General features: G+C 51.5%; 3 protein-coding genes across 3 annotated transcripts; 1 reads left to right on the plus strand and 2 right to left on the minus strand.

Annotated features, from left to right (window-relative positions):
• Positions 1–1,303: 1,303 nt before the first annotated feature.
• Positions 1,304–3,476, minus strand: BP5553_09025 (Translation initiation factor eIF-2A; the record flags this gene model as incomplete). The annotated part of the gene is made up of 2 exons (XM_032017648.1): positions 1,304–2,833; positions 2,892–3,476. The coding sequence occupies 2 exons, from the start codon at positions 3,474–3,476 to the stop codon at positions 1,304–1,306; spliced, it is 2,115 nt and encodes a 704-aa protein (XP_031866291.1).
• A 1,185-nt stretch (positions 3,477–4,661) lies between these two features.
• On the minus strand, positions 4,662–6,755 carry BP5553_09026 (putative benomyl resistance protein; the record flags this gene model as incomplete). The annotated part of the gene is made up of 4 exons (XM_032017649.1): positions 4,662–5,423; positions 5,538–5,626; positions 5,687–6,018; positions 6,076–6,755. 4 exons carry the CDS (start codon positions 6,753–6,755, stop codon positions 4,662–4,664), a joined length of 1,863 nt encoding a protein of 620 aa, XP_031866292.1.
• Positions 6,756–8,247: 1,492 nt separating this feature from the next.
• On the plus strand, positions 8,248–10,228 carry BP5553_09027 (Uncharacterized protein; the record flags this gene model as incomplete). Its single annotated transcript, XM_032017650.1, has 2 exons — positions 8,248–8,306; positions 8,386–10,228. 2 exons carry the CDS (start codon positions 8,248–8,250, stop codon positions 10,226–10,228), a joined length of 1,902 nt encoding a protein of 633 aa, XP_031866293.1.
• Between the last annotated feature and the right edge of the window lie 783 nt (positions 10,229–11,011).

Raw genomic sequence — 11,011 nt, forward strand, 5'->3', positions numbered from 1 at the left:
AAGGCGTTTGAGTAACGAAGAAGCGAAGAACTACAGTACAGGACGCATTTTTTTGGGTAGAATATTCTACATATTCTCCTGCTAGAATATGACGAGTCTCGGGCTGTGTCGATTCTTATTGTCAGGGCGAGGAGAAGATGTTGTAGGTGAAGGTTGGGGGGCTAACTAGATGGTTGTCAGGGCTCGGTCGCGGCCCGAAGCGCGCTGTGGACCGTGCTCTACGGTAGCCCAGAGGCAGATAGGGTTTATCAGAAGTGTCGTTGGAATTCGCTGTCATTTATTGTTTCACATTCGCAGGATCCCTCCCAGCAAAAAACAACAAACACGGCTACCATGAGGTACGAAGTACAAGAGAAGAGTTAACGCAATGGCCTCGTAGTCAAATGATAACCGTATAAAGCTGTACAACAACTCAACACATAAGGGTTCGGCTCTCCGCAGTACTTCGTACATCCTCCGGCAGTACTCGAGCAGTCGCTCAGCCGGCACAACCTCGCCATCACTCACTCCTAAATATATATATAGCCAAAGAAGCAGAAAATACGTTAACGACAACCTAGCTCTTTAAGACACTCCCCACAAGTGATCACACGACACTCATATCGAAGAGAAATATAACTAGGTCTAGCGACAACTACGAAACGGCAGAGATTAGTTGGCTGTGGGCAACGAACTCTTTTGCCATTTTCATCTTTTGGAGACATTCTTTTAAGATATTAAAAGAGGAGCTTTAACTCAAGGAAGTTCTTTGTTGAAAAGGATCCCTTATTGAGTTATGGTGGCGACCCGCTTTGGACTTGTGGCTATTCGTTCACTTCGTAATCATGATAATACCTATGGGCCAGGAACGTAGGCTGTAGTACTCGTACCTTAATGGCATATGGTCTCGATAATATAGGGGTGGTCTAGGTGAAATGGGGCCCCACTTGGATCCAACCTCACATCCGAAACTCAGCTCGGCAGCAGCAAAAGGGGCCAAAGCCGTAAGTAAACACGAATTAAGGAAGGAAAACGACAGTATTAAACACGCGAGCTTTGGTTTTCAAGTTGACTTTTGATATTTCTTTGATGAGTCTCGCTTGGATCCGCCATCTTGATCGAATCTTAAGACCATGATCTACGTAATGTAATGTTTAATGTAATGACTTGTCTTGCCAAAAATGATGATGCTGATGATGATGATGATTATGCTTTATGCATGTTCTAAAGTCTCTCCGGTACAATCCAACGCGTACAACCACCACGCTGGCTGATGCCATCCACACTCAAACCCTCGCTGCATTAGCTCCGACTACCGTAACAACTAATTATCATGTTCCAAAGCCGACAATTCGACCTGAACCATCGCCTTCGTCCCGATCTTCTTCAACTGCGTATCCTCCAATTTCTCACCCCCCGCAAGTCGCATCTCCAGATCCTCAATCGCGCGGATCTTCTTCTGTAAGCCCCTCAACTTCTTCGCGTTCGGGCTGCCGCCACTTGGAGACGTGACGGATAATTCAGGGGCCTCTTGCACACGCGGTTGCTGCTGTTTGGCTGGGTTGAGATTCAGGTTATTGATCTGTCCCGTAGGTGCTCCATTGCCGTTTTGCCCACGGGGATATTGTTGTTGTCTACCCTGGTGCGTATTGGCACGGTTTCGCGGCTGTGATGGCGTGCGAACATCTTGGCTGTTGCCCTTAGAACGGCTGCGCTGGTGATCGCGACGCTCTGGGCTGCGATGGTCTGCGCCATGGGCCGGGCCTTCGGGGGCTGCTGGATTAAGTCCGGCTGCTTTGGCCTCAGCCTCCTTGGCTTTCTTTGCTTCACGCTTTTTCTTGTTTTTCAACGCCGCTTTGGAAAGATTGTCATCGGCGTCAGCGGCACCGGGGCCTGTGGGCGGCGCCGCTCCTGGGGGAAGATTCTCAACTGTCTCCGCTCCCGGGACCTGTTTTCTGGGCCTGCCAAACCCATTTGACCCGACTAGCGAGGTCCCGTTGCTAACAATGTGGGCGGCCCCTCCTTCATCCTCGCGCTTGAAGTGCAGCGGGGTCGAAGTACCACGGGCACCAGGGGGACGATATGCACCAGCTGGCTTGGAAGGTGTCTTGACAGTGCCCAGATACGCGAGAGCTGAGGCGTGAGGAGTTGGGACAGGATGCAAAGGATCGCCAGGCGCACACTGCTCAGGGGCTTGCGGTCTGAAGAGTACGTGATACAACTCGACCATATCCTGGTTGTACATGACCGCCCCTCCAACGTGCCACAAGCGGATTCCGTTGTCAACTCGGAGTCTTGGGCTCGTGGTAGCGGTCAAAATATACCTGCTGTCTGGGCTCCACTCGCAAACACTCGGATTTCCAGCCTCGATGGTGCAAATCTTCTTATAGTCCTTCTCGAGATTGTAGATATCCATTTGTCCCGCAAGATTCCCAAACCCAGCAACCAAGACGAATCGACCCGTTGGAGAGAAAATGATGGTATTTCGAGGAGAGAGCGGGAATGTATGGGTGGCAACAGCCCTTTGGTTGAAGATGGTTGTCTTGGCCGGCATATAACCATAGACAACCCCAAACTCCTTCGAGTTGGGGGACCAAGATACATCATGAATTGGGCCCTCTTTGTCCAGAGTTATCCTCGAATCGAATCCGCCATTTGCGCTTAGCACATACAGCGTGGTCTCTCCGTAGTAACTCTTCCCAGTCTTATCTACCTCGGTTTGTGCCAGAACAATCAAGGTGGTGCCCAATTGGTTCCACTTCAATTGGACCTTGTCGCCCTTGAAGAAAGTCTTTTGCGAAACCGGGGCGTTGAACTGGGGGACGTTGAATATTTTGACCGCAGCTGGCTGGCCCTATATATACGATGAGTATATGAATTTTATTTGGGAGGGGGACATCTAAGTGACATACCTTGCGCTCTGGGATGAAAACCGCCACGGAATTGTTATTGCCAGGAGAAATTGCGAAATCCGCAACTCCCTCCGCCCGGAGCTTATTCCAAACAACGCCTAGTTCACTGCTCTCGTAGAACTGCACCTCGTTGGTTACACAGCGGGCACAGTATCGCTCATCGGCAGTATACTGTAGGTTCCAACCAGTCTGCGACTTCTGCACAAACCTCCCGACGACCTGCTTTTCAGCACCGGCCGGGAGCTGCTCCACCGTGCGCCAGACCTTCAGATTCTTGACGGCATCACCGTTCTCATCCTTGGATGGCCGCTCCCAGGTAATAAGGTACGAGCCATGCGGCGAGAAGCCTAATTCGTACACGTTGGGCGTGGGGAGCGTGGTGATGACGTGTCCGACCGAGGCGTCGACGACCGTCACGCCGTCATTCGAAGCCCAGGCGAAGTATCGGCCGCACGGCGAGTAGGTGCAGCAGCGCGAGTTCCCTTGGGGTCTCTCGAACCCAGCCAAAGGCTCATAGACAGGCGCAGCATCCACGATGCCAATCTCCTTCAGTGTTCGGTATGCAAACTGCGTGGGGACTGCCATGACTACTGAAAGTCACAGAAGGGGGGGATGTTTGATGCCGGTTGTTGTAGTGTAGTTAATGGGGCTCCTTATCGCGGTGCTTCGGAGGCAGCGACGTTTGAAATCTCGAGGACCTTTGCGGGGCGACGGCGAGTTGTGTTGTTGTCGGTGAGGGCTTTCGAGTTCAAAAGACACCGGAGCAGCTGGGCTGAAGGGTGACTGTCGAGCAAGATCGAGCAGACCAAGGCCACAGGCAAATGCGATGGAGGAAGAAGGGGGGGACGAATTGACTACACCGGTAGGAATAGATTGACGAGTACCGTGGGAAGGGGGTGGGAGGAAAGGAGGCGCGTGGAGAAGAGAAAGGGAGAAGAGGACGGAGGCAGAGACGGAGGCGAAGTTGTTGGTGTTGTATTTTTGTGCTTGTCGCTACGCTTTTTTCGCCGGGTTCTGGTTCTAGCGAGGCGGAGGCGCAGGCGAAGGCGAAGGCGAAGGCAAAGGCGGGAGGTGAGACGGCGCTAAGATTGGGATTTTGAGTTTTGGGTTTTGGGGCTGGAGCTTGGGCTGTGGCTGTGGCGGCTGTGATATTTTATGTACGAAGCATGTGCACACGACCTTTTTAGGTGTATATTATAATTATTATTATAAAGTAGAGAATGAAATGGGAGGAGTTGGTTGGCAAGGCGGTTCTGGTTTTAAGGGGGAATGGCTATGTCTGTTTCTATCTTACTCCTACTGCACTACTGCATTCTTTGATCTCGCAAGGATCCCTTTGTCGCTCTAGTGCTATACGAGTACCGCGCTGACCGACATTTGTGAGAATGACAATGAGGCTGGTCGCCAACGGCTGCAAGGCTGAATGAATGAAGTCTGGCTACAACAAGGGATTGCACGTGATGCCTGATAACCAGGTAAGATGGCAGATATTGATCTTTAGCGGTTGCTCGTAGGTAATAAGGTAACATAAGTCTAGACTCTAGATCTTGATTCATTAGCTTCTCAGCTATTAAGCCAAACAAGTAGTAATTAATTCCCTACCACTCTGCGCCCCTTTCTAAAACACCAACAAGCCGCGTAGAATTATTAAAAAGGTAGCTCCCCTCCTCCTCAAATCCAGGGATGCCAATTAACTTTATATAATATTATCTAATCGCGTATTATGGGTATCCATTCTATGTACATTATCTATAAAAATCCTCAAAATCTTCAAATTTTTTCCGTTACCAGTGGCGTATTAACAGTCCGCCTCGCGTCACCCTTCTCAGCGCCGCCCTCGCTCATTATCTCTCCCCTCTCCGCATCACGACGATCTTGAAGCCTCTTCGCCCTCGCCTCGCGCTTCCGGTTCCGTTCCTGATCCGCCCTCATCCGCTTGATCAACGGGCTTCGATCACGGATCTTATCACCCCACTTGTAAAACACAAACGGGATGGGAATCAGTGCCACCTGGACCAGTCCCAAGAGCGTGCCGGCCCAATGCGGTGTCAGCTTCGTATACATTATCGATCCAGCCAGGGGCAACGTTCCACCGACGACTGATCGAACGACGGTATTTCCCGCGAGCGCGGAGGCAGCGTAGATACCATACGCCCCGGCCATGTAATTGGACGAGTAGATAAAAACCAAGCAATTCCCAGCACCGAACGGGACTCCGGCCAATATCGGCCAGATCCAGTGGATCGTGACGGGCGTCGCGGTCCAGGAGAACCAAAGTTGGCCAATTGGACAAAGAAAGGACCCGACACAGACGATGCTGATCGATGCCTCGGGTGACACTTTCCCGGTTTCGGGGTCTTTTTTGTGGCGATTGATAACCCTTCGAGCTAATGGCTCACTGGCGATTCCGAGAAGAGTGCCAACTCCAATACCGACAAAAGCAAGGCCGGTGAACCCTAGTGACCAACCGCGAAGTCCCCCATATATATAGGGATAGGCTACGAAACAGAGGTACAGGATAGCATAAATAATCTAGAAACAGTTATTAGCCATTGCACTAGCATTTTTATAGATATTTCTTTTGGCTTCACTGAAGTGCTGGTACAGTTTGTCTAGAGAATTAGAGGTCTCTTGGGGGAAACGTACGGCGATGTAAGCATTCCAAAACCACAAGATCGGTTCCGTAAATGAGAGGACAAAAGGCCTTGAGAGGTTGATCTTCAGGAGCTCATATACTGCATCAAAGAAGAAAAGTCAGTCTCGGGAAATAGGGGAGTACAATACTTCCAACTTACGGCCCATCTTATCATCATAACGACACCACCATCGGTCATCACCCGTATCCTTTCTCATCTTTGCGGCTTTTCTTTTCAATATTGCGGGAGCATACGTTTCCTTGATCAGGCTCATCATGATCCACGCTGCCCCGGCAACAATCATGACAACCCAGTTCGTCCACCGCCACCCAAGGTACTCGGCCACAAAACCGCCGATTAAGGGCCCAGTCACTGGGCCGTTCATAGGCCCAATACTCCAAATACTGAAGGCAAGAGCACGGTAGTTTTCGTCCGTGATATCTGACACCGTCCCCGGTGCATTGGCAATCATAACCGCACCAGCTACGGCACTAGATGATCCTGGTCAGTTGCTACCAAAAATAAAACCTAGGTACCTTGAAACTTACCCAAAGAATCTGACTATAAGAATCTCGCTCAACGAAGTTGCTAATGCGCACGGCAACACCATCAGGCAGTAAAAAAGCAGGCTTGCTGTATAAACCGGCCTGCGGCCGTACATCTCGCTCAAAGGTGCTAAAATCAAACTTCCTACGGCCAATCCAATGAGGTACATCGTCACTCCGAGCGTGGCAACAGTTTGATTGGTTGTATGGAACTCCTCCATCATGCCCGGCATACTGCTGGTATAGCTTGTGCTATATAGCACGACCGTCCAAGTTGAAAAACTGACTACAAAGATGGTCAACCCACGATACCACAGCGGCCAGTTACGCGGGTTATCAGGATCATTGTCGCCAAATTCAACTTCAAACGAAGGAATACGTGAGCCAGTTGTGGCGAAAGAAGTAGCCGTCCTGGTTAAGTTCAAATTTGACGGCCCAAGTTGCTCAGCTGGGGTCCGGCAATCGGCAGTCAAGGCACGTTCGAGTGGGCTTAAGGGGTCGGGATCGGGGTCGGTGTCGCTCTTGTCATCCGTAGAAGTCGTCGAAGGGGAGCTTGGTGGCGATGGAGAGTGGTGTCCATCCTTTTCTGAGGCGTCTCCTAGGGACGCTGAAGAGAACGGCGTGACAGAGTTCTTCTCGCAGCCATGGCCCTTTTCGTCCTGCCTGGACCTGGATCCGCCCATTTTCGGGCGTGCAATGGAGCCTTATCAAGGCGCGCAGCGCCAGAAGGAGCCGACAGCCTTTGCAACGGCTATTTATTTATCTGCTCGGGAGCCGAGGCTGTTGGGAAAAGAGCAAAAGGGTTGGTTATATTCCAAGTACATGTAGAGTACATACATAAACAACCGCATACGACAGAAGTTGTTCAAGCAGTAACGTTGACAAAACAGAGGAGCAGGAGCAGGAGCAGGAATAGGAATAGGAATAGGACCGCAGCAGTGGGGAAGAAGATAGGAAAGAGAGTCACTCTGGGGCAGATGGGGTTGGTGGGGGCAGCCGGCTTCAAGTACGGCACGAAGCAGAAAGCTTAGGAGCATTATGATTAATGGTGGTGGATGGGGGCGTGGTGGGCTGGGTTGGGAAATGGAGAGACAATCGATACTGACCCTGCCGCCAAGGGGCGAACTGGACTTGGAGAGAGCACCCAAGACGACGGGTAGTATTCCGCGCAGTCAAGCCCCCCGGAGAGAAAAGATGGGAGAGGGAGAGGAGAGCTAACGAGAGGAAGCGGCGCCGCCGCCGCCACCTGGCTGGAACTCGGCAGCAGCCGCAGAGAATGGGCCGCTGGTACTGTACGAAGTACGAAGTACTCGGGGATTATTATCTCAATAATCGAGCCCGCTGAAGATTATTGTGTTGTAATATTGTGGGATGCAGAAAAAAGAATCTCTCTAGCCCCAGACTCCCAGGTCTAGGTCCCAGGTCCATGTCCCAGTCCAGGTCCGTCAAGGGCGTAACTCGTATGTGGGGTTCTGGCCGTGACTTTCGTACCGCGTACTTTGTAAGCATCGAGCAATAGGATGTGAACTGGAGCTCAAGGCCCTCTCTCTAGCACGAACAATTCAATCAATCGGAACCACAACAGCGTTGGACTGGTGTTGCAACTTGGTCTTGAGCGGTGCCGGTTAGCCGGACACTGTCGAGATGGCGATCATGGCGGACGCTAGGGGGGTGAAGAGAGCATTGTAATCCCAGTGTGGTCTGTATCTTGCCCAGAGCCGGTGGTCTAGCCTCTGGGCAGCCCAACGGCCGAAGGGAGAGGAGACAAAAGCTCGCCGAAAAAGAGCCCATGGTTGATCAGCGAGCCTGCGCCGGAGGGCTATCAAAAACAAAAGGGACGGGGAAAGGAAAGGAACGGGGAAGAGGCGGCCAACTATTTGACTGCAGAAGTACGAAACACCGATGTACCGATGTACCGAGTACAGAAAAGTTGTTTCAATTATCCGAGGATTACCCGTGAGCCTTACCACTAGCGCGTCCCCTGGCCTCGCAATTGCCGACGCGCGACCTTGACACGCTTTGCACTCTGCAAGCTCGACAAGCGCTCAAAGCTCCTACGTCAAATGATGGTTGGATGTCGTTCGACAAGACATAATGATACTGTATGATACCTGATTGAATACCGCCTATTGCAGGGTCAACGTGAGGCCCCTATTTCGGACCTTTCCGCCAAAAATGGCACCAAATCTACGCCCACCGCGAATCTCCCGGAACCAACAGAACACTCAACTGAGGTAAGCTATGCTAGCCATGGGCGATCAAGAGCGGCAGCAGAATAATGGCATGTGGCGATCTGACAAGCTATCGGCGCAGTTACGAATTACCCCAGCGCATCCACACGGCGAAGACATACCCGCGCCTGTCCCCCAATGGATCTACCGTCATCCTCTACGGGCTCGAAAATGGAGTGAGGGTGGTCTGGAGAGGCGGCAAGGCCTTTAAGGCGCCGTCCGAACCGTCGGCAGCTTCCCAAAAGGCCAACGGAGCTGAAGATGCTGTCATTCTTCTTGATTCCGATGACGAGGCTGGTCCGCCCCAGAAGTTTGATGACAAGCCCGAATTTGAGGATGAGGAGGAGGAGGTGGATCCCTTGAAGCCACACCCAGAGATCTTGCAAACGCTGGACCTACACCTCGGGACCAACGTCTTCCACATTGCGCTGCTCCCCACGGCGGTTCTAAAGGCAGAAGGGGCAACCTGGCGAGGTCTCGAGCCGCTGAAGCAGAAGATTGTGTTTACAGCGTCGTGTGGCGACAACGATCTCAGATTAATCACCCTGCCGCTCATACCACCATCCCCGGCAAGCAAGGCCCGGCCCGAGTTCCGATCGAGCTTTGCAGAGGCATATGCTGGAAATGGTAGATGGGGCGAGACCGTCACCCTTCTTAAAGGACATCAAAGCCCTTCCGCGGGCGTTGCTATGACAGCGAGTTTCGGCACCAGCCCCAAGAATAACTCAAATTCCTCGGCCACAGCAGGGGCACAAATAATTGTTGCTTCCCACTCATTAGAAGTTACGGGCTTGCTACTCCTTTACAGAATCTCTGTGAAATCCCAACCACGTCATGTGGAACCATTTCAAAAGATACATCTAGCTTCGCCTGCCAAATCGATCTCCTTCAATCCCTCTCTTTCGGGACAGCGCTCCAGCCACCTCCTCTTAGCAGATACCAAGGGTACCTGTCGGATTTACGACTACAGCAAACTGTCCACCAGCTCTGAAGAGGGATCGGAAAGTACTGTGGCCGAGAGGGGAACATGGCTCTTGCCTTTATATGCGCCTTTCCAAGGCACCAAGGATAATCAGCAAGCTGCACATCCTATGAGCGCCCACGCTGGATTCGGGAGGAAAACGATCATTGATGCGCAATGGGTGTCAGGAGGAAAGGCAGTTATCGTCTTACTTGACGATGGGGAATGGGGTATCTGGGATATTGAAGGCTATGGACCAGGTGCATCAAAGGGTGGGCTACAGCGTGAAGGTGTGAATGGTGGCTCCGTATCGGAATTCAGCCTCGTTGGGTACATTGACATTGCCGCCAAGCCTCGACAATCAGGGGCTCCACAAATCACCGGGCCCAAATTTGTTCCAATGACGCCCTCAACACGGAAGGCAATCGAGCTTTTCAGCAAATGCGCGGCCTCTAATGGCATAGTCAACGGGCAAATATCCGTCGCCGAAATTCGTTCATCTTCGCCTACCAGTCCATCCGAAGAATCGGTCGCCTTCTGGTTAGGCGAGACCTTCGCCCTTATATCAAACCTTCAAAAGTACTGGACAGCAAGGAATTCCAAACCGGCCAAAGGAGGACAAGGCAATTTGTTTGGAGGCGGGCCATCGGGCTCTGGGCTGATCCGACTCGAAGGTATCGATCTCCAAGGCGAGCAATGCTCAGGCATTGAGCAACTTACCAAACGAGCCCCAACCCAAGCAGATCTACCAACCGATCTGTTGATTCTAGGTGAGCATCGGTTTACCATCCTCAGCATAAAGAGTCAGACGAAGGAAGTAAAGGCTCGTGTTCCATCTTCAAGGTCGGCACTTGAGGAGAAAACGGGCAATAATGCCATGGATTTGGATGTAATTGGTATTGACCAGGCATTGGCGAGGATGGAAAACGTACAACCGAAGCGGGGGAAGTTGTTCGGCGCCTAACCCCGCCAGACCTTTCAGTTATGACCTTATGTGGTGTTGGGTAAGCGCCGGTCTGTCAGATACCCCAAAAAAAGAATTTACACACTTTTCCCTTTCCTTTCCACCTCTCCGATCCATGGCCATCAAGCCCTCACTTTATTTACAAGGGAATTTCCAACTTCATCTCCCTTCCCTTTACCGTTACCAGTTCTTTCAAAATCCCCGCAAGGCCAGGTGGAGTACAAGGCGAGATCCATCCTTGAAACTCTGTATTCCATGCGGAACATTGAACCTCTCTATGAGAGAGCCAAGTGCGCTGTACCTACATCCATAGCGGTGTGTGGAGGCGCACTTGGGGTCCAGATCTCTATTGCCGACTTGCTCTGGCCCCAGTGATGAACATCTTCCCTGAGCGCTACTTAGTGTGAGGAAGGGATTCTTTCGTTACGGGGGCCATGTGAGGCCGGTTTATAACGTCTGGTACATTATTCGTGACGAGAAGGCACTGATTAGGGGTTTGGCTGGCTGAGAAAAAGGGAGCGCTTGTGTGTGGAATGACAAGTAAATACGTGAAATGAAATAATATTATGAGTTATGTAGGCCTAGGTCTAGGGTCGTTAAAGCGGCTTATATCATACCGTACCTTATTTGCTCTCCACGGTGGCCAATGTTTAAACAACTATTTCCCATGCGATACTTAAATCCGATCGATCGATTTAAACCTCCCCGTTTGAGTCTTCGTGCCGGAACTTGTACCGTACCTTCTCCAGCGTAGAAGCACGAAGCATGATGCTTCTGCTCGTC

The sequence above is a fragment of the Venustampulla echinocandica genome (genome assembly GCF_003357145.1).
Source record: "Venustampulla echinocandica strain BP 5553 chromosome Unknown scaffold_9, whole genome shotgun sequence".
In the NCBI taxonomy this organism is placed as follows: domain Eukaryota; kingdom Fungi; phylum Ascomycota; class Leotiomycetes; order Helotiales; family Pleuroascaceae; genus Venustampulla; species Venustampulla echinocandica.